Here is a 23,499-nt window from a genome sequence, read left to right on the forward strand (position 1 = left end):
AAAGTACTCATAAACAGGACAGTCCCTGAATAAACACCAGTATATGCAGAGAGACACACAGGGAAGGGGAATGTTTCTCGGACCCACTGCTAAACACTATGATCTCGCTCTACTACACCGCCTTTAATTAAAGGTGCACTCAGTACGCTTCCCCACGGTAAAAAGTTTCACTCCTAGAGGAATTAATAATGCATTTGACTTGTAAAATGATGCACACTCACCCTTAATGAGACTGACATGTTGAGATCTCACTGTGACTTATAATTCAGTTCAGGTAAAAATGAGGCACTTTTTTGTTTTTCACTTTCATTTTTGTTAGTGGTGCAGAAATTACATATTTTAAAGCTACAGTTTTAAAAGGTAAAAGTGTCATCAAACAGAATTGCAAAAAAAAAAAAAAAAAAAAAAGTTTACCATTGCTCAGACAAACTGATAATCCCACTCCAAACTTGTAGCATTGGTTGATCCAATTGGATTGCAATTGCATTTTGGTGCCACTTGATATACAGATATTTGCCTGTGGTGAAAATCCAGCTTTTACTGTAGTTTATGTGTGTATGTGGAGTTATTAATCTGCTTTAACACACACATGTGTAAGTTCATAAGTGGACAGCATTGCCGAGTATTTTCTGCTTAAAACTGCAGTGAACCAAAGACAGTCTCAAAAACACGGTTTGAAATCGCTGGTGTTTCTGACGTCACACACTACCTTGACCAATCAGATCAACGTGTGATCGTCCACCAGTGGATCTCGGAGTGAGTGAGTGAGTGGAGGCGGGGCTCATTTGCATATTCATAGAACCGCGCATACTAAATGAGGCAAGGGTGTCGAGTTACATTCAAGATATTATAAGGCCATTGTTGATTGATTGACTACAGGGGGACTTTAAATATAAAGCTTTACAAACCTAAACATAAAAGTGCCTTTAAACAAAAGCAAACCCAGCAGAATAACAATATGCATATTAAGTCAACAGCATCATGCGTCCGAATTACCAAACACAAGGAGCGAAGAAACAGAGTAGATAAATGATTGGACTTCAATTGCCACAAAATGCATCCGTCCATTGAAACAAAAACAAAGAAAGAACTGAGTGCATCTTTAATTATTGTCCCCGTTACGCCTTAATCTCTCTCCATCATCCATCATACGTACTCCTTCAGAGGAAGGGTGCTGGTGGTGATAGTTTTGGGCAGATCGGGAGCAGAAGGCCTGGAGTTTGCAAAGCTCCGACCCATGTACCCGCGTCTATACCCTCCTCTCTCCATGTGTGGACAAGTGCTGCTCAGAACCGCCCCGCTGATCATGAGAATCACCGCCGACGCCCAGCCCAGGTAGATGGCCTGACCCAGCTCCCGCTTGTGCTGGAGGGGGACGTTGGGGTTGTAGAAGTCTTGCACCACACTGTTAGCAGTCCAAGACACCGGGACTAGAACGCACAGGCCCGTGAGGATGAAGAGCACCCCGCCGGACAGCGCGATACCCGCCTTAGCGTGCCGATCATCCCCGGCGCACGTGGTGCACTTCATTCCACAGCAAGACACGGTGCAGGATAACCAGCCCAGGAAGATAGCGATGCACATGAGCGCCCGCGCCGCCTGGATGTCGGGCGGGAGAGCCAGCATGGAGTCGTAGGTCTTGCACTGCATGTGGCCGGTGGTCTGGTAGATGCAGTTCATCCAGATCCCCTGCCAAACAATCTCCGAGGTCAAGATGTTGCTGCCGATGAAGGCCGTGACCTTCCACTGGGGGAGCGCGGTCACTGCGATGGCCATCACCCAACCGGTCACAGCACAGGTGAAGCTGATCAACTGCATACCTGTGTTCACCATCTCTCCACCCTCTGAGTACCACGCCTCCTCGGGCCACAACCTCGACGACACCTTTACGCCGCAGGTGCTCCTACTATGGATAATTGCCTCAGCCCTACTTGGCCACAGAGGTCGGCACGATCGCCAATCCTCAGCAAGAAGCGTCGCTCAGTCCTCCTCGAAAAATCTCTCAAGTTTCTCAATGCAAAATTTAGTTTTAGTTCGTCTTTGGGTCACTTTGCCAATCCTAGAAGGTTCCTCGCCAGATTCGTCTCAACTTTCTCAATGCAAAATTTAGTTTTAGTTCGTCTTTGGGTCACTTTGCCAATCCTCGAAGGTTCCTCGCCAGATTTGTCTCAAATTCCTCAATGCAAAATTTTGTTTTATTGCGTCTTTGGGTCACTTTGCCAATCCTAGAAGGTTTCTCGCCAGATTCGTCTCAACTTTCTCAATGCACAATTTTGTTTTAGTTCGTCTCTGGGTCACTTTGCCAATCCTAGAAGGTTCCTCGCCAAATTTGTCTCAAATTACTCAATGCAAAATGTTAGGCCAGTTTGCCAATCCTCAGCAAGAAGTGTCGCTCAGCCCTCCTTGAAAAATCTCTCAAGTTTCTCAATGCAAAATTTTGTTTTAGTCCGTCTTTGGATCACGTTTGCCAATCCTCAGCCAATCACTCAGTCCGACTCCTCAACAAAAGTTCCTTGCCAGTTTCGTCTCAAATTTCTCAATGCAAAATTGTGTCCCAGTTTGCCAATCCTCAGCCAGATGCGTCACTCAGTCCTCCTTGAAAGCTCCTTGCCAGTGTCGTCTCAAATATCTCAGAGCAACATTTTATTTTAATCCGTCTTTAGATCACGTTCACCAACGAGCAATTAGTTATTTCTCAAAGCAACATTTTGTTCAACGTTATTCTAGCCGGTCACGTTTGCCAATCCGTCTCGGTCTTGCCAGTTTTGTCTTTCAGTTTTCTCAGGGCAAAGCTTCGTTCTGGTCCGTCTTCTGGTCTCTCAGACTGGTTCACTTTCGCCTGGTCTTTTTTTTGAAGCGATGAATAATTGAAGAACTCGGCGCACTGCTGCCACTCGTCTCAACTCGCATACATGGGATTGATCAAACTTCACTGAGAGTCCCGTCCGGAGGGCAGAAGCCGGTCTGGCACCACTGTGAAGTCTTCTCAGTAAAGAAAGATCCACTCTTATCGCAGGGACATGCGTCTCTGTTGCCACCCAGTCCGGTGTTGCCTTTCCCAAATGGGTCACGCCGATTGAATTTGATACCGTGACGTGTCTGTCAAAGATGCATTACTTCCAAGGACCCAACAAACGTCACATGGCAGAGTCCTCTGTAAACTATCCAACAGTTTTGTTTGAAAAGTGCATTACACCTGATAGGATAGAAGCCGTTGAGGAGTGAAGACGCTGTCCTTTTTCAAGATCTTTACGTTGAATTAACGTTGGCTTTACTGCTCTTTTGGGGAGCACACACAAAAGGGTGCTGTGCTTCGGGCCACTTGTGCAAAGACAAAAGCGAGTCCTCCCAGCAACAAAACCTTCACAGGTTGGTCGGTTGCGTTCAGAGAGGCGGTCGCCTATTGGGCGGCCGATAACCCCAACAGGTGATTCAAGTGTGCCGGTTTGGAAACACAGCCACTCTCAACCTGAAAGGAAAGCAGTGGATGAGGGATAAAGGCAGACGGAGAGAGAGAGGGAGAGAGGGAGGGAGGGCGAGCGAATCAATTAACACAAAGACAATCAATGGGCCATCGACAATATGCTCAAGCCTTTTGAAGGCCAGTGCAAACGAGTGCTAGCTAACCAAGTGATGGACATATTTCACTCAAAAGAAGTATAACAGCGTTGATGTTGAATTCCCTTGTCTGTGAAATTTTTACAAAGGTACAAATGAACCAATTACAGCAGGTTTCCTTGCAAGGTGATTTAAAGAGGAATTAGAGTTTGTATTTTTGTGAGACCAACTTGCATTTTAACATTGTATTAAAGAGACTAATAAACGGTGTAATTTCGCCCTGGTTTCGTCCGGCTCCATGTGCAGACGTTAGCGTCTGTGGTGATGAATTAAATATTATGGGTACAAGATCCCTGGTTTAAGTTTCCTTTCTCTGGCTCTCCTTGGCAACAGTGGTCATGACAACAGCACAGGACACGGGGAACGAGCGCGCGGACACAAAACAAGAGTGCCGGCCCACAGAGAAGCTCTGGTGTGGGTGAGCAATCACACAAGCATGCAGCTTTGGAGCCGGCAAGCTGTGCAATAAAGAAACGTGAGCGCGGTAATATCATCAACAGCGGATCTGGAGATATCCGTCTCTGCACACAGAGTGCAATCCTCGAAGGACACCGGGAACACTAAAATCCTCATTTCATAGCTTTATGACTTACTTTCTTCACAAAACCAGTTTAAATCAGAACGTCCAAGCTGCTCTTTACCATACAGGGGAAATAAAGAATATGATCTTCAGAATATAAGGTTACACTTTATTTTAAGGTGTCCTTGATAGTGTAATTACAGGTGAAACTCGAAAAATTTGAATATTGTGAAAAGGTTTTCATAAGCTGTAAGCCATAAATCATCAAAATTATAACTAATAAAGGCTTGAAATATCTCACTTTGCATGTAATGAGTCAATATAATATATTAGTTTCACCTTTTAAGTTGAATTACTGAAATAAATGAACTTTTGCACCATATTCTCTTTTTTCACCTGTAAACATTTGAGAAATAGTACTTAACATGTACTTATAGGGTTAAACTCACTATAGGGTTAAACTCACTATAGGGTTAAACTCACTATAGGGTTAAACTCACTATAGGGTTAAACTCACTATAGGGTTAAACTAAGGATTTACTGTTATTACTACAGTAAACTTGCTACATGTACCATAGGAATTACAGTAAACTTGTTACATTATGTACTATGGTAACAAGTTTACTGTAATTACTATGGTACATGTAACATTTACTTTTATTACTAAAGTACATGTAACAAATGTAACTTGTTTACTGTAAAATTAATATGGTAACAAGTTTACTGTAATTACTATGGTACATGTAACCCGTTACAACAAGTTTACTGTAATTACTATGGTATATGTAACAAATGTACTTTTATTACTACAGTAATTGTAATGTAACAAGTTTACTGTAATTACTAACGTACATGTACTGTAGTAATACAAGTAAATTTGTTACATGTACCATAGTAATTACAGTAAACAGGTTACAATTTACCATAGTAATTACAGTAAACTTGTTACATTTGTTACATGTACTGTAGCAATAAAAGTAAATGTGTTACATGTACCATAGTAATTACAGTAAACTTGTTACATGTACCATAGTAATTACAGTAAACTTGTTACATTACTCATAGGGTTGAACTTAGGATTACTGTTATTAATACAGAACATTTTTGAAGTAATAACAAATTTACTTTACAGTAAACTTGTTACATTTGTTACATGTACTGTAGCATAAAAGTAAATGTGTTACATTACTCATAGGGTTGAACTTAGGATTACTGTTATTAATACAGTACATTTTTGAAGTAATAACAAATTTACTTTAATTACAGTAAACTTGTTACATTTATTACATGTACTGTAGTAATAAAAGTAAATTTGTTACAAGTTTACTGTTATTACTTCAGTATGTGTGACATTTGTAACAAGGACACGGTTTAAATTCAGCAACACTTTATTGTAATGTTGGTCTATAGCATAAGAAAATAATTTGTACTTAAAGAACCCCCTTTACTCTGGATAGTGCTCATCACAACATTAAGCTCTAGATATTAGCAGGCAATGCCATCTAGTGGCTTGGAAATCAATATATTTTTGGAAAAAGTCTTTTAAATCAACTGTACTATACACACTGATGCACAAAAAAGTAAGTAGGCTAACTTCAATAATGACAGGACACATAGGTGTGTGTTATAGGCATAAAATACCAATTTATTACTTTGCACAATAACACAAATATTCCCTGCAGGCTAAAAAAAAAAAGAAAAAAGGAGGGGAGATTTTTTTAAAATGTCACAAAGCAATACAGCAACTGACGGGCAGTCGAGTGGAGAAGCTACAGGCGTTCCCCGGCAGAGGAAACGTGCCCGCTCTTGCCATCGGACATCACACAGCTCAGAACACGAGAATACAACCGCACAAAAAAGCTACACACCAGTAATAGAAACAAAAAAATTAAATTACAATACACGTTTCTCAAATAACAAAGCCATATATATCAAATAGGAATTAAAAAAAAAATCATGCTCTCTTTAAATCGGGGCAGAGAATGGCTTAAAAACAAAACGAGAGGTAATTCTTCCTCAGAGAGAAGTGTGGAGGAGCCACCAGGGCGGCGCCACAGAACAGACAGGGAGCCTGAAGGAAAGGGCGAGGCGGTCCGTCTTAGCGGCCCGGCGATTGAAGAAAGTACCTCGTTTGGGTTCGAGCTCGCAAAGACCGGAGTCCTCGCCCCTTCAGCCCCGCATCGGTCCCTCAGAGTCACTGACATTTACAGAGAAAACTTTAAAAATCACCGCTACTCCAAACAGTCTCACTGTATTTGATTTACGCATTAAAAAAAAAAAAAAAAAAAAAAAAATCAGCGCCATAATAAATATTTCATAACAATACTCTGGCATGCAGGCGAGCACAGTTTAAATTTGAACATTTTCCACATAGCCTAAAAGAGCTAGTCCACCATATGCACATTCCCACTGATTGATACAAGCAAAATAAGTACATAAACAAACGGCAATAAGAGTCCAACCGACGACGACTACAGCTGTAAATTGTTCTGGATTTCGGGTTATATTGCTTTGCAATGATATCATGATAGAAACTGTCATGTAACAATTTAGCGAACCGCCTGAAAGGACGCAGACATACACGACTCAACCGCGGTATTCTCTGGAAGCCTCGACTAACCCATCCGACGCCTAAACCCAATTATTGCATGTGCCGCCCTCGCCCAATCCCTCGTCCTCGCGGGCCAGCGTTCACGCGCCGACAGGCCGGGGCTCAAACTCATTCATAGCAAACCTGCTGCTTTACGGATGGTTTATTACAAAAGGTTTTCGGAGAGCGTCCTCCTGACGAGGCGTGCGCGTCGAGACCCTCACACCACAGGCTCCTGTGTCTTCATGCACGTGTCCTATCTTTAATACGCAAGAGAACGTTCATATCATCGATTCAAGTTCATATACACACACACACACACACACAGATAAGTAATAAACACACTTAAAGTGTAAAATTCATATAACTGCTGAACATCGCTAACTCCTCCCTAAAAAGATTTGTCACTTTCGTGGAGTTGAAACTCAAACGGATCATTTCCAAACATGGATAAGGACGAACCGAAGCCGTCTGGGCCTCGCCGCCGCCGCCACCAGAAATCAAGCGGTAGAAAAACACAACGCCTCCTAATTAGTCACGCGACCGATTTTTTCAGACAACTGATCAACATCGACATTAAAACGACAGGAACGACGGATATCTACTCTAACCAACTGTTAAAGTTTACCACAAAAAACATTTATATTAAACTCTTACAAATCTGATTTGAATCTTATGTATAAATGCATAAAAGAAGGGAGAGTGCTGTATGTTGCGAGCCTAGTCTGTAACTGTGCAATGGCCAAACCGTTCAACCCTGCAAAATAATAATAATAATAATAACCATCCGAACAGAACATGCGGCTCCGCTCTCGCCGCGGGCAGAACGGCACCAGGACCGCGCCCGGTGCGCCCGCGGCTAATGCTACTGCTACACAAAACCATCAGCTTATGAAAGCCCGTTAGATCGAGTGGAATATGCTTATAGAGTTGTAAATATTTATATATTTTTTTAATATATCTTTGTGTGTGTTAATATAAAAAAAAGAGGCATTTACAGCAGTTCGCTCCTAGATTTCCCTTTACAATTCAGTGGCCTGCCATGAGACATGAACTCTCACTCACACACACACACACACACACACACGCACGCACGCACACACACACACACACACACAACGGTAGCGGGTAATGGGTGTGTATACCCAGGTCACCTCGTTTGTAAAAGACTGAGAGGAGAGTCCAAATACGACCATAAAAAGGAGACAAAACAAGTACCCCCCCCAACATGCAAGCCCCGCCCCCGCCCCGCCCAAATAGACATGTGACAAGATTCAGCCAATGGCGGCTTGAGGTAAAAGTAGACAGAGTCCAGCTTAGCTAAGAGAGCCAGAGCTGCCCTGACCAATGGCGCAGGTTTGCTCACACTCAGTGTATATTACAAATTAAAAACATTCAAAATCAAAAACAAGAAAAGGAAAAAAGTTAAAAATGGCTCAAATTGATTATTTTCTGTGTGCACGGGAGGCCGGGAGCCCCTCAGTGCAGGACTGCTGGTACAGGTTGGTTCTTCCGAGGCCGTATATCTCTACACTTCGCCTGGATTGACGGATGAGTTTCAGAACTGATTGGCTGCAGACGACGCCGCGATAGAGAAACGGGGGGGGGGGGGGGGGGGGAGAGAGAGAGAGAGAGAGAGAGAGAGAGAGAGAGAGAGAGAGAGAGAGAGAGAGAGAGAGTAGGAGTAGAAGAGCGCCTCCTGCTGGCCGGCGTCAGGCGAAGTACATGGTGTGCTGGGTGTCATAGTGGATCTGGACCGCCTTGGCCAGCGCCTGCGGGTCTCGGCCGTTGCTCTGTCCGGATACGTGACTGCCTTCAGCACTGCAGAGAGAGAGAGGGAGAGGGAGAGAGAAAGCATTAAAGAGGATCTATGGTGATTTTTCCCATGTTCATCATCTTCAGTGTGTAATGTTGCAGGACAAGGGTTCCCACAGTCGCTCCAGCGGGAGGAAAGGTCCTTGCACACGAGTCCGAAATTTCCGCACGTCGGAAAAATAAAATGCGACTGAATGTCCTCTGTGTGTGAGAATCACGATTGCCTCCGAGGCTTTCGTCCGTCAGATCAGAAACATTCAGATCGGGTTTGAATGATTTTCATTTTGACAATAAGAGAGCCACGACTGACGGATACGTAACGGCGGATACGAAAGTTTCGGGCTCAGTGTGCCAGACCTTTATCCTCCGCCACCGGCTGCGTTTACATGCACAACTTCTGTATCAGAGCGACTGAATTCACTCCGCTCGAGTCCGAGTGTGGCGTTTACATGAGCGCTGAACATGTGATCGGGTCGATGGCCGCGTTTATATGCCACAAGCTTCAAACCGGGAGAGATTGTTTAACATGCGCGAATATACAGAGTTTTCGTAGCCATTGTTCTCCGTAGCCATTTCTACGCTATTTTTACACTATTTCCACGTCATTACGCTATTTCTACGCTATTTCCACGTCATTACGCTATTTCTACGCTATTTTCACGTCATTACGCTATTTCTACGTCATTACGCTATTTCCACGTCATTACGCTATTTCCACGTCATTACGCTATTTCTACGTCATTACGCTATTTCTACACTATTTCTACGCCATTTCTACGCCATTTCTACGCCATTACGCTATTTCTACGCTATGTCCACGTCATTACGCTATTTCTACGTCATTACGCTATTTCTACGTCATTACGCTATTTCTACGTCATTACGCTATTTCTACACTATTTCTAGGTCATTACGCTATTTCTACGCCATTTCCACGTCATTACGCTATTTCCACGTCATTACGCTATTTCCACGTCATTACGCTATTTCCACGTCATTACGCTATTTCCACGTCATTACGCTATTTCTACACTATTTATATGTCATTACGCTATTTCTACGCCATTACGCTATTTCTACGTCATTACGCTATTTCCACGTCATTACGCTATTTCCACGTCATTACGCTATTTAGATAGATAGATAGATAGAAAAACTTTATTGTCTGTCACAAGTGACAGAAATTTGTCTTTGACAAAACAGGCTCATTACATTAAAACATTTAAGACATATACAAAAACAATACTCAGATTTGCTCTAAAAACACAAGTGTGCAAATTGCAAAAACATGATTTGTTCTATAGATGGCTGTTCAGTGTAGCAATGGCCGTGGGGACAAATGATTTTTTGTAAACGTTTTTCCTTGCAAGTGGGACTCTATAGCGTCGACCTGATGGCAATAACTGAAATGATTGATTAAGTGGATGTGTAGGGTCTTGTGCGATTACCGTGGCTATCCTTAACACTGACCGTGTGTGAAGTTCTGTTAGTGGGGTTTGCGGGGAGCCTATTATCTTGCTGGCCTGATTTATTATTCGTGCCAGTTTACTTTTATGCTTGACAGTAAGGGCATTGTACCAGCCTGAAATGTTAAAAGTCAGTAAGGATTCGATGAGTGACTGATAAACTCTAGTTAAAATGTCCTTACTCACATTAAAATCTCTGAGTTTCCTCAGCAGGTGTAAGCGCTGCTGTGCTTTCTTATACACGCTATCTGCGTGTTGTGAGAAGGACATGGATGTATCAATTTCTGTCCCCAGGTATTTAAAAACATTAACTTGTTCGACTGGCTGACCATTAATGCTGAGGGGTTCAAACATATCTTGTGTATTTTTAGTTTCCCTGCACTGACAGCACAGCTCCTTTGTTTTAGCGATATTGAGGTCTAAATAAATGTTTTGGAAAGTTGTGACTAGATTGTTGACTGTCTGATGGTAGTCAGACAGCGCCTTCGTATCAGACAAGTGGGCTACTAAGGCCATATCATCTGCATATTTTAGAAGAATCATTCCATGTCTGGTGCATGAAATATTGTTTGTGTACACAGAAAAAAGAGCAGGAGATAAGACATCCTTGAGGACGTGATTTCCACGTCATTACGCTATTTCCACGTCATTACGCTATTTCCACGCCATTACGCTATTTCTAGGTCATTACGCTATTTCCACGTCATTACGCTATTTCCACGCCATTACGCTATTTCTAGGTCATTACGCTATTCCGACGCTATTTCTACGTCATTACGCTATTTCCACGTCATTACGCTATTTCCACGTCATTACGCTATTTCCACGCCATTACGCTATTTCCACGTCATTACGCTATTTCTACGTCATTACGCTATTTCTATGCTATTTCCGGACTATTTCTACGTCATTACGCTATTTCCGCGCTACCTGCACGTCATTGCGCTATTTCCACGTCATTGCGCTATTTCCCCGCTACCTGCACGTCATTGCGCTATTTCCGCGCTACCTGCACGTCGTTGCGCTATTTCCACGTCATTGGGCTATTTCCCCGCTACCTGCACGTCATTGCGCTATTTCCGCGCTACCTGCACGTCGTTGCACTATTTCCGCGCTACCTGCACGTCGTTGCGCTATTTCCGCGCTACCTGCACGTCATTGCGCTATTTCCACGTCATTGCGCTATTTCCCCGCTACCTGCACGTCGTTGCGCTATTTCCGCGCTACCTGCACGTCGTTGCGCTATTTCCACGTCATTGGGCTATTTCCCCGCTACCTGCACGTCATTGCGCTATTTCCGCGCTACCTGCACGTCGTTGCACTATTTCCGCGCTACCTGCACGTCGTTGCGCTATTTCCGCGCTACCTGCACGTCGTTGCACTATTTCCCCGCTACCTGCACGTCGTTGCGCTATTTCCGCGCTACCTGCACGTCATTGCGCTATTTCCACGTCATTGCGCTATTTCCCCGCTACCTGCACGTCGTTGCGCTATTTCCGCGCTACCTGCACGTCGTTGCGCTATTTCCACGTCATTGGGCTATTTCCCCGCTACCTGCACGTCATTGCGCTATTTCCGCGCTACCTGCACGTCGTTGCACTATTTCCGCGCTACCTGCACGTCGTTGCGCTATTTCCGCACTACCTGCACGTCATTGCGCTATTTCCCCGCTACCTGCACGTCGTTGCACTATTTCCGCGCTACCTGCACGTCGTTGCGCTATTTCCGCGCGTCATTGCGCCACCTGCACGTCATTGCGCCATTTCGTTATTGCACATGCGCAGTCCTTTCAGTTTCGTTTTTCAATCCGATCAAGTGTTCACATGTTCTCTCGAACGGATTAGAGAAGGAATAAACCCCCTTCAATCCCATCGAAATGTAATTGGGATCGAGCTCAGTCGGAGTAAGGCGTTTACATGAAGCTTTTTGGTCCGATTGAGCCGTCAATCCCATTACTAACGGATTATTTGGTTGCATGTAACCGTAGCCAGTGTCACTGTTTCTGAACTCCCTGAAACAGGTTCAAATAATAAAATATTTTTTAAAACGAAATTAATAAATTAAATATGCATCTATAAAATGATCCCATGATGGGAACCACTACTGCACAGTTCTATATGTGAAGAGCCTGACGGAAACCTTAAAACTAACTAAAGACATAAACCTATAGAAAAACTAAAACTGGAGTAGCAATATAAGACAAAAGCACACAATGAAATGACTAAAATCAACATGAAAAAGGACAAATTCCAAATATATTAATAAAACAACAATAAGTAACACTGGGACAGGGACTGTCGAATGGCAGAAAATCATATGACGGAGGTTTACCTGAAAATAACAAAAATGTTGGTCTGTTTTTAATTTTGATTATGAACTATTCCCTTGTACTATTCCCCGTTTCTTTATCATTTTTGAAGCTCCTTCAATCCCCATTAACCAAAACAAAACATAAAATTGGTCAAAACAAGTCACAATATTCCTCATTATAATAATTAATGCGCAGAATAAAGGGGCGGGGCCTGGTTGAGTTAGTCAGTAGTGTGTTAAACTGGCGGTTATGGTAAGGGGCGGGACATTTCCCAAACACACTCGAAGCGCTCGACCAATCACAACACACTGTTCCAGCCGACCAATCAGAGCACAGTGTGCTTTTCAGAAGGAGGGGCTTCATAGAGACAGGAAGTAAACAGGAGTGCGTTTCACAAAAGCATCAACCAACTATGGTCACAAGTTCCGTCGTTCCAACAGTTGAGCGATTTGGCGTTTCCCGAAACCAAACATTTGCAAACAGCATCGCAAACCTGCAAGCTGTGGTTAGAAGCGGTTTCTTGTTAAAATGACATGTGGACACAGTAAGCAAGCTAACACTCAGCACATTCTATCTTTCATTCCATTAAAATATTAATGAACACCTGCACGTGATGTCATTAACGACAGTTCTACACGGTTGAACTAACGTGGCTCAAACGACAGGGGGAAACAGTCTAGCTAGTTAGCTTCTACAACGATGCATCGTACTGGGTGGTTAAGCAGTGCGTTAACTCACCAGAGCGTTACTGACAGACTGGGAGGAGAGGTGCTGCAACTATGTCAAATATGGAAAAAAATATTGCTTTTTTTGAACATTCGTGCATGAAAACCTATTCTAGTAGAGCCCAAAAACAAAATCAAGACTTCGTATGTCCTCTTTAACATCCATTTCTTAAAGGGAGAGTTCACCCAAAAATTAAAAAATTACCCCATGATTTACTCACCCTGAAGTCATCCTAGGTGTATATGAACAACTTCATAAAAGTGCTTTTTGACGGATGGATGCACTTTTATGACGGATGGATGCACTTTTATGACGGATGGATGCACTTTTATGACGGATGGATGCACTTTTATGACAGATGGATGCACTTTTATGACGGATGGATGCACTTTTATGACGGATGGATGCACTTATCACGGATGGATGCACTTATCACGGATGGATGCACTTATCACGGATGGATGCACTTATCACGGATGGATGCACTTATCACGGATGGATGCACTTATCACGGATGGATGCACTTATCACGGATGGATGCACTTATCACGGATGGATGCACTTATCACGGATGGATGCACTTATCACGGATGGATGCACTTATCACGGATGGATGCACTTATCACGGATGGATGCACTTATCACGGATGGATGCACTTATCACGGATGGATGCACTTATCACGGATGGATGCACTTATCACGGATGGATGCACTTATCACGGATGGATGCACTTTTATGATGGACGGATGCACTTTTATGACGGATGGATGCCATATACACCAAGGATGGTTTGAGGGAGAGTAAATCACAGGCTAATTTTCATTTTTGGGTGAATATCCCTTTAACTTCACAGGCAGCTCCTCCTTTCGTGCTGACGTACCTGTCGTGGTCCTTGTCCACGAGGTGGTAGCGGGCCCTGAAGGCCACGAGCCGGGCGTAGTAAGCAGGCGCGGGGATGGAGACGGAGCGCGTGCAGCGCACGTATGTGTGGCAGAGCTGGTACGTCAACAGCTGCAGCTCGTCGGCGGTGAAACAGTTGTCATCCCACAAGACGTGATAGTGAGACGGGCGGCTCGTGCCCTATGGGAGGAAGAGGAAACGCAGATGCACGAATGGACAATTGGATAATCAGGGTTCGTACAGATACTGTTCAATTAAATTCCAGGACTGTAAGCACTACTTCTGTGGTTTTCAAGGACTACAGTCAAAGATCTCACTTATCAAACATTTACATTTATTCTTTTAGCAGACGCTTTAAATGAGAACAATAGAAGCAGTGAAACTAACAATAGGACAATATGCAAGTGCTATGACCCTTCCCAGTTTAATCTAACGCAGTACATGTACTTTTTAATTTTTTAATAGACGTAGAATCGAAGAGAAAGAGTTCGTACTAATGTATAAACAGCATAAATTAAACTATCTTCATTATCTTTCAAATAAATAAATAAAGATTATAGATAAATATAAAATATAGGCTACTAATAAAACAAACTGGTACAATTTGCAGGAATGTGTTATTTTGAGATAAAATGCAACACAGAAAAACATTTAAACTATAGCGCGTCTATCTTCCCATTTTAAACTGGAGGTTTAATAATCAAATAATAAATAGGATATCATTACAAAATAATTTATTCTCATTATTCCAAGCATGTGTATCATATGCAGCATATGTATCAGACGGGCTGCAGCGCTAATTTTGACTTAAAATATTTCATGTTTATTGAAAAAAATAAAAATAACGCTTATTTCATATATACAATGTCTTCCAATAATTCAAGCACTTTTCAGGAACCATTCAGGAATATTGCTGTTTTTAAGGTTTTCCAGGACTTCAAAAAGTCAAATTCAAGTATTTTAAGCGCCGTGTACAAACACTGGATAATTCATCAAGTCTGCTCACCTGGATTCCAGCATGACTGCACAGGTAGAAGTCGAACTCTGAGGGGTGTGTGATGGTGCTGTCCACCGTAGTGCCTGCTGGGACATTCCCACTCTTCCCCACCTGAGGCAATGCAAACAGACTTGTACTGCATTCACTTCCAAATCTGGCATACATGTTATCAGTCCTTGGTTTATATAGTTGGGTGCGTTGCTCTGAATTGCTTTTGAATGGTAGTGCACACTTAAAGGATTAGTTCACTTCAGAATTTAAATCTCCTGATTATTTACTCTCCCCCTCGTCATCCACGATGTTCATGTCTTTCTCTCTTCAGTGGGACAGAAATGCAGGTGTGTGAAGAACACACTCCAGATGTTCTCCATATAGTGTCTTCAACGGTCCAGCGGGTCGAAGGTCCAGATGTGAGTTTCAGCTTCAAAGTCTCTCACGATCCAGCCGAGGAATAAGAGTCTCATCTAGACACACCAGCGGACATCTTATATAGAAATAAACATTTATATACTTTTAACCACAAATGCTGGTCTTGCACTCGCTGTGACACATGATGTAATCAGGTTGAAAGGTCACGCGTGTTCTGGTTCAGAAATGTAGAGTACCGCGAAAAACTCATGTTCTCCTCCAACCTCAAAATCGTCCAACATCGTTGTTTTAGCTTTTATTTGTTTGTTTGTTTAGTAAATGGCGTTTGACTCAGTCTTTGCATGTTGGCTTTATAAACACTGGGTCTGTTCTTCCGTCGACGTCACGCTTGACCTTTCAACCTGATTACATCATGTGTGGCGCATCACAGCGAGTGCACGACCAGCATTAGTGGTTAAAAGTATATAATGTTTATTTCTATATAAAATGTCGGCTGGTTTGTCTAGATGAGACTCTTATTCCTCGGCTGGATCGTGAGAGAGTTTGAAGCTGAAACTCACATCTGGACCTTCGAAGTCACTATATGGAGAACATCTGGAGTGTGTTCCTCTCTTCAGTCGAAAAGAAAGACATTAACATCTTGGATGATGTGGAGGTGAGAAAATGATCAGGAAATTTTAATTCTGAAGTGGACGACTCCTTCACCAGCGCTCATCACAACAGAGCCGATGAAGTGACCAGCATCTGTAGACTCACCCTCTCGGCTTTATCGGAGCAGAAGAGTCGAGTGTGGTGGCGTTTCTGCACTACGATGTAAGTGATTCCTGGCCTGTAATCCTCTTCCAGACTGATGCACGCTTTCCTGATGGCGATCAGCTCTGGCCAGGCGACCTGCACAAGACCATTAACAAGATCAGCCGAAGAAGAAAAACTGAACAAAAATAATGATAAATTCAAAAATTCTTTCAAATATCATCTCTGCAGTTGGAGTTTGGATTAAAGGGATAAGTCACCCAAATAAATAAATAAAAAATAATTTTCTCAGCCTCATGTCATTAAAAAAAAAATCCATAAGACTTTTGTTCACCAAATTAAGTCATTTTAATGAAACGGGAGCGATTTTTACAGCATTTAAATATAGCAAACCGAAGGTTCGTTCTTGGCATAAAGTATGGTGGAGCTTCGCTTTATGTTCATTGATCAATGTGAATTAAAGTCTATAACTGAATCTATTCATCATATAGTGATCATATCTCTTCAGAAGACTTAAACCATTCTGCTTTACAATCTCTTTATGAACATTTTGAAGTGGGTTTCATATGGAAGCCACAGAATAAAACATTTTAAAAGATAATTGCGATTTTTTATCTCACAATTTTGACTTTTTTTCTCAGAATTGCGTGTGTTATAAAGTCAGAACTGCAAGTTTATTTCTCGCAATTGCGAGTTTATATCACACAATTCTGAGATAAAAAGATGTAAACTCACAATTGTGAGAGAAAAAAGTCGCAATTATCTATTTTTTATTCTGTGGCGGAAACAAGATTCCACAGTTTGGGTGAACAGACTTCCAACAAAGGGACAGAAATCTCTCAGATTTCATTAAAAATACACTAAACGGGGTTGAGTTAATGACAGCATCTACATTTTTGGGTGAGCAGTCTCGTTAACCAGTCTCTTCTTGTGCTCACCTGCTTCATCTGGCCCTCAGAAACCCCCCCGCGGTAGTAGATGATGCGCGTGGGCTTAAACCGCGTGGACTTGTAGAACTGAATGAGGAGCTCCCGCACCATGTTGGTGAGGTCCTGGATGACCTCCTGGCTGAAGAGCTGCTCCTGGGACAGGTCCTGGCGTGAGGTCTGCACCCGCACCGTGGCACAGTACCGGCTCGGGTGCCCGTCCATGCTGCCCACCACTGCAGCGATGGAGGGCTTCTTCCCGTCGCCCGCCGGCGGGTGCGTGACGTCGGCCCCGAGGAAGATCACCGGCTGCTGGAACACCGAGGGCCTGGGACACACACACACACGTCAAGTTTACCTCACTGTCGATGCAGTAAAGAGCACCCATGCTTCATGTAGATCTCTCTTTAAGTCAAGTCAAGTCAAGAATATTTGTATAGCGCTTTTCACAATACAGATTGTATCAAAGCAGCTTCACAGTATTAAATTAAAATAATAATAAAACGTCCATGTTTGGTAATGCTAATCAATAGTAATATTGATTGATTCATTAAATTGAATATCCCCAACTGAGCAAGCCAAAGGCAACAGTGGCAAGGAAACGAAAAACTCCATCAGGTGACCTAATGGTGACCTAAAACTCCATCAGGTGACCTAATGGAGAAAAAAAAAAAAACCTTGGGAGAACCCAGGCTCAGTCGGGGGCCAGTTCTCCTCTGGCGGTTATGAACTAGAGGCCGGATTTAACTGTAAGATTAAAACATTTATATGAATGCCTGGTTAAAGAGATGCGTCTTTAATCTAGTTTTGAACTGGGAGAGCGACTCTGAGCAACGAACAGTATCAGGAAGGCTATTCCAGAGTTTTGGAGCTAAATGTGAGAATGCTCTCCCTCCTTTGGTGGACTTAGATATCCTAGGTATAACCAAAAGCCTCGAATTTAGCGATCTTAAAGAGCGCGATGGATTATAGGGCGATAGAAGATCCGTTAAATAAACTGGAGCTAAGCCGTTTAGGGCTTTATAAGTCAGTAACAATACCTTATAATTAATACGGAACTTTATAGGTAACCAATGTAGTGATGATAAGATAGGTGTTATATGATCATATTTTCTTGATCTGGTAAGAACTCTAGCGGCTGCATTTTGGACTAACTGTAGCTTGTTTATTGAGGATGCAGGACAACCAGCTAATAGAGCATTACAGTAATCTAGTCTCGAGGTCATGAATGCATGAACTAACTTTTCTGCATCAGAAACTGATAGCATATTACGTAGCTTAGCAATGTTTCTAAGGTGGAAAAATGCCGTTTTTGTAACATATGAAATATGATTTTTAAAAGACAGGTCGCAGTCTAGTATGACACCCAGGTCTTTTACTGTAGAGGATAAAGTAGCAGGACATCCTACTATGTTAAAGTTGTATTGTGAGAGGTTTTGTGGGCGGTTTTTTGAACCGATGAGTAGTACCTCCGTCTTGTCTGGATTTAATAGAAGAAAATTACGCGTCATCCAATCTTTTATATCTTTAACACACTCTGTCAATTTTGATAATTTAGCGTTTTCATCCGGCCGTGATGAAATATATAATTGAGTGTCATCAGCATAACAATGGAAACTAATTCCATGTTTCCTTATAATATTTCCAAGTGGCAGCATATATATTGAGAATAATAGAGGGCCTAGCACAGATCCCTGCGGCACTCCATAGTTTACTGAAGTTATGATCGATTTTTTTCCATTTAAATAGACAAAATGGTAGCGGTCAGATAAGTATGATCTAAACCAGCTTAATGCTTGTCCTTGAACGCCAGTATAATTTTGTAGTCGATCTAAGAGTATTGTGTGATCTATAGTATCGAACGCAGCACTAAGATCAAGTAAAACTAGTATTGAGATACAGCCTTGGTCCGAAGCTAAAAGTAAATCATTAATGATTTTAACGAGCGCAGTTTCAGTGCTATGGTGCGGCCTGAATCCAGACTGAAACTTTTCATAGATGTCATTTTCTTGCAAAAAAGAGCACAGTTGAGCGGACACAACTTTTTCTAATATTTTAGACATAAATGGAAGATTTGAAATGGGTCTATAATTTGCTAGATTAGTGTTTGAGGATGAGGAAGCTCCAGTTGTTCTCTACATCAGTGTCAGTGTTTCTGAACTCCTGAAACGCCTCCATTGTAGTCTCGAGTTTCTTCTACGAACACGTCACAATATTCCTCATTATAATAATTAATGCGCAGAATAAAGGGGCGGGGCCTGGTTGAGTTAGTCAGTAGTGTGTTAAACTGGCGGTTATGGTAAGGGGCGAGACATTTCCCAAACACACTCGAAGCGCTCGACCAATCACAACACACTGCTCCAGCCGACCAATCAGAGCACAGTGTGCTTTTCAGAAGGAGGGGCTTCATAGAGACAGGAAGTAAGGAGCCGCAACAATGGAGAATATGAGGAGAATAATCAACATTCAAGCAGGAAAACCTGTTCTAGTCGAGCCTGAAAACTACAGCAAGGGCATAATATGGTCCTATGATACTCAATCCTGTTGCTAGGCGAGGTCTAAAAATTGACATTTTATGCAAGCATTGTTTGGGCCACACTCATTTACTTTTGATGTTTTAATCTGAATCACAATTTTAAAAAAAGGGGATTCGTTCAAACTGCAACTCAAAGATCTGAATCTTTTCTTTTCAATATGAAGTACAATAGACAACAATAGCCTTTATAGCATAATAAACACCCCTATCGCAGAACCCACCTCTGGTGTGGCACCAGCACGTTGTTGATGCCCCCGAGTTTGGCGTTGATCTTCAGACAGAGGTTGGACAGCGTCTGAGGAGACGTCTTCACCACGTTCTTCACCTGCACGCACTGAGTGGCCATTCCCAGCAGCGTATCTCCCACACGCTTCACCTCCGCTGGAGACGCACAACAACAACTTCAGCATTACAGCGGCAGATCCCCTCAGATTTATTTTAGGGGTACGAAGTAATAAATAATAATAAAGTGTTACACTTCTTTAACTAACTTTAAGTAGTACTGTGAAGTTAAAGTTATTGACGTTAATCACAATAAGCCGCGAAACAAGGACTCAATGCGATGAGGACTCAAAATCAGAAACAAATGGGAGAAAATCGGATGTGTGACTATATCCGTGCAGTCACTCTTAAAGGGACAGCAGCCTCAAACTGTTGCTAAACGTTTCATTAATGTTCATAAAAACACTCTTTTGACTGAATCACTTTTTTTATCCTTATTATGAATCAATTTGTATATAATTCCTACAGCGTTTTATTTTTACATTTGATTAATTTCGGTAGTATTTCTAACTACATGTTAAAACCTTAAAAACTTAACGTTTATTTAATTCGTATATTTTTCTATTATACGCGACCTATTGTTTGTAATTTGCTCTGTTCCTATTTTTAATATATAAAATAAAAATTGCCTGCCTTGCTTTATTACAGAAGACTTATGATAGTCAGCTTAAAGAGCATTTGTTTTATAATATTGGGTTGACTAAAATGGGAAGACAAACTAAATAAATTTCAAGGTTCGCATTTACCGTATTTTCCGGACTATAAGTCGCACTTTTTTTCATAGTTTGGCTGGTCCTGCGACTTATAGTCCGGTGCGACTTATATATCAAAATTAATTCATACTGACTGAGATGAACCAAGAGAAAACATTACCGTCTGCAGCCGTGAGAGGGCGCTCTAGTTAGCGGAGTTGCTCAGAAGCGACACCGAGGAAGAACTCGATGTATTCAGTGTTGAGGAGTGAGATCGGGAGCTGGTGAACTTGCTGACCGGTAACTTGCTGGACTCGCTGGCTAATGTTAGTTTAGCATATTCAGCCTCAGGTATATGTTCTTTATGCTAATGTGCAGCTGAATAACTGTTAATGTGTTACGCTAACACACCGGACACTATTCAGCTGTTGTTCTGTGTGCTGTTGTGGAGCTGAATAACTCGCCTTTCCATATTAAATGTCTATTCTTGGTCTTGGATTTTGTGAAATAAATTTCTAAATAAATGTGACTTATAGTCCAGTGCGACTTATAGTCCAGTGCGACTTATAAATGTTTTTTCCTCTTCATGACGCATTTTTTGACTGTTGCGACTTATACTATAATTATGTTCCCTTCTAGACCCATTAAACGGTCTACCACAGTCAAATAAGAAAAGTAACAAAACAATCAAAACGCATCTATTGGATCGAAATTTGATTTTAAATGGAATCGTCGCCTCAGGAATCGATTCCAAAAGATTCCCACCCCAATGCCTTTGCTTCCAGTCGTTTTACCATAGACGGGGGTTTTCCCGGGCAGAATGACCACAATGAGCTGCAGTCCCACGTAAGACATCTTGAGATGCTTGAACATCGGCTCCACGCTGTCCGCGCCCTGGGCGTATTTGCAGAAGCACGGCTGGCCTTGGATCGGCATCCCTGCGTCTTTGGAGATCTTGCGCAGCTGGTCAGTGAAACTCCTAAAGACACACAGCGTATAATCTTTAAAGGGAATAGTTCACTTACAATATTATATCATAATTCTGTCATTAACTCTCCCTCTAATGGTTTCAAACCTGTATGAATTTCTTTCTTCTGCACTAGAAAAAATACTATGGAAGTCAATGGGGTCCAACAACTGTCTGGTTACCGACATTCTTCTAAATATCTTCTTTCGGGTTCAGCAGAAGAAAGAAATTCATACAGGTTTGAAAGAACTTTAACAAAGCTCATCTTGACCAGGGTTATTCGTTAAACTAAAACCAGATTAAAATTTTAAGTCTCAATGAACTAAATTAAGGCATCTAGGTCACTTTAAATTAAACCAACAAAAGTCGTCTTTTAATTAAAATCATCTTCAGTCTTTTTCATTTCGTCTATATAATCGCTGATGAAAAACAGTGTAAACAACGGAGAAATAAAGCACATTATAAAAAGGCAATAACAGGGTTCGTACAGACACTGTGAAATCAAATTAAGACTTTAAGCACTACTTTGACTAAAGGACTACAATGAGAGATCTCATCTTTATTATCTATCAAATTCTAAAAAAGTATTGTTTGATAAGTAGATTATTTGTATCATTTTGTTTTATTTTTATTAGAGCAACACATGGAATAACTGCGGTAACTTTAACCATTGAAAAGATACTAAGCCCCTTTCTTATTAAAATTATTTTTTTCTCCCATTAATATGATTGACCTGAAGAATGAAAGCTGTATCATATACTTGGATACAATTATTATACGAGCATAAATATCCATTTAAATAAATTACACACTACTTTCATGAAAAATGCTTGAATTATTGAAAGACAATATATAACCTTTTCATGAATGTGTGTTTTCAGGGTTTTTCAAGGACTTGAATTGTAAAAAGTCAAAGTACTTCAAGCACGTCGTACGAACCCTGAGATTCGGATAGAGTTGAGCGATGCTTACTTGAGCAGATCCTCTCGGCACTGTTTCTGCGGGGCGAAGCAGGCCACGGCCCAAACCTTGATCTCGATACCGGCGTAAAACTGCTTTCCTCTCATGTCCCAGACGCCCTGGTTAGGCGTGGCCACCGTCTTGTTCTGAGGAGAGAGTCCCTACACTCTTAGTGAACCCCTCGGCTCTCTACCCAACATGCCAACCCATCAAACCCATCAAACCCCACACAACCCATCAAACCCCACACAACCCATCAAACCCCACACAACCCATCAAACCCAACACATCCCATCAAACCCAACACAACCCATCAAACCCAACACATCCCATCAAACAACCCATCAAACCCATCAAACCCCACACAACCCATCAAACCCATCAAACCCAACACAACCCATCAAACCCCACACAACCCAACACAACCATCTCTGCAGGCCTGGACTAATGGTGCGTTCAAGTCATCTCGTAACACGTGTGCTCACTACACGCGCCGTGCGATAAAAGCATATTTTTATGTTAATCAGTTTTTGTCCTAACCAGCCGCGGCGGCGATACGCGACGAATCTATTTTATAAGCAGTTTCTATTTTTCTGCGACGTCACGCTGGAAGAACAAACCCAAAGTGTGGCACTGATAATCTCAGGCGCTGTTTATGTGCTTTATTTAATGTTAAAAGCGTGTCATGTGACGTTGAATATCATTTAGTGCTCCAGCTTTGTAGCTGTAAAAGCACCAATGGATAATTCACCTCAGATCTTGAAATGAAACACATGGAAACAAGAACGTTCAAACTGTGAAGAAACAAGTGTATTATTCGACAAAGATAGTTTTAGTAACTCAGTAGCCTATGTATGTTTAATAATGTTTAAATGGTGTAATATTTGTGCATTTGATTATGTACTTCTCCATTTTCCTGCGAGTGCCGTCGAGATTACTCTCTGGTGCCGTGCACTCGCCGCGAGACTCCGCCCACACACTGTTCTGATTGGCTGTGTACTCGCCGCGAGACTCCGCCCACACACTGTTCTGATTGGCTGTGCACTCGCCGTGAGAGTCCGCCCACACA

General features: G+C 42.1%; 2 protein-coding genes across 8 annotated transcripts in view; both read right to left on the reverse strand.

The window, feature by feature from the left end:
- Nucleotides 1-776: 776 nt before the first annotated feature.
- Nucleotides 777-1,833, reverse strand: cldn35 (claudin 35; the record flags this gene model as incomplete). The annotated part of the gene is made up of 1 exon (XM_079590987.1): nt 777-1,833. One exon carries the CDS (start codon nt 1,831-1,833, stop codon nt 1,147-1,149), a length of 687 nt encoding a protein of 228 aa, XP_079447113.1. The 3' UTR covers nt 777-1,146.
- Nucleotides 1,834-5,756: 3,923 nt separating this feature from the next.
- The window catches only part of ago4 (argonaute RISC component 4), a 35,015-nt gene continuing 17,272 nt past the window's right edge, over nt 5,757-23,499 (reverse strand). For 2 of the 7 annotated variants that reach the window (XM_079590951.1, XM_079590947.1), the window contains 9 exons: nt 22,443-22,591; nt 21,298-21,482; nt 19,751-19,910; nt 17,006-17,321; nt 16,071-16,205; nt 14,955-15,056; nt 13,929-14,128; nt 13,059-13,097; nt 5,757-8,549 (listed from right to left, as the gene is read on the reverse strand). In XM_079590951.1, coding sequence (XP_079447077.1) covers nt 8,441-8,549; nt 13,059-13,097; nt 13,929-14,128; nt 14,955-15,056; nt 16,071-16,205; nt 17,006-17,321; nt 19,751-19,910; nt 21,298-21,482; nt 22,443-22,591 — 1,395 coding nt within the window. In that variant the 3' untranslated portion in view covers nt 5,757-8,440. The remainder of the gene's footprint in view (nt 8,550-13,058; nt 13,098-13,928; nt 14,129-14,954; nt 15,057-16,070; nt 16,206-17,005; nt 17,322-19,750; nt 19,911-21,297; nt 21,483-22,442; nt 22,592-23,499) is intronic. The other 5 variants (XM_079590953.1, XM_079590950.1, XM_079590952.1 and 2 more) reach the window with 3 other exon arrangements.

This window comes from Phoxinus phoxinus (assembly GCF_949152265.1).
Source record: "Phoxinus phoxinus genome assembly, chromosome: 19".
In the NCBI taxonomy this organism is placed as follows: domain Eukaryota; kingdom Metazoa; phylum Chordata; class Actinopteri; order Cypriniformes; family Leuciscidae; genus Phoxinus; species Phoxinus phoxinus.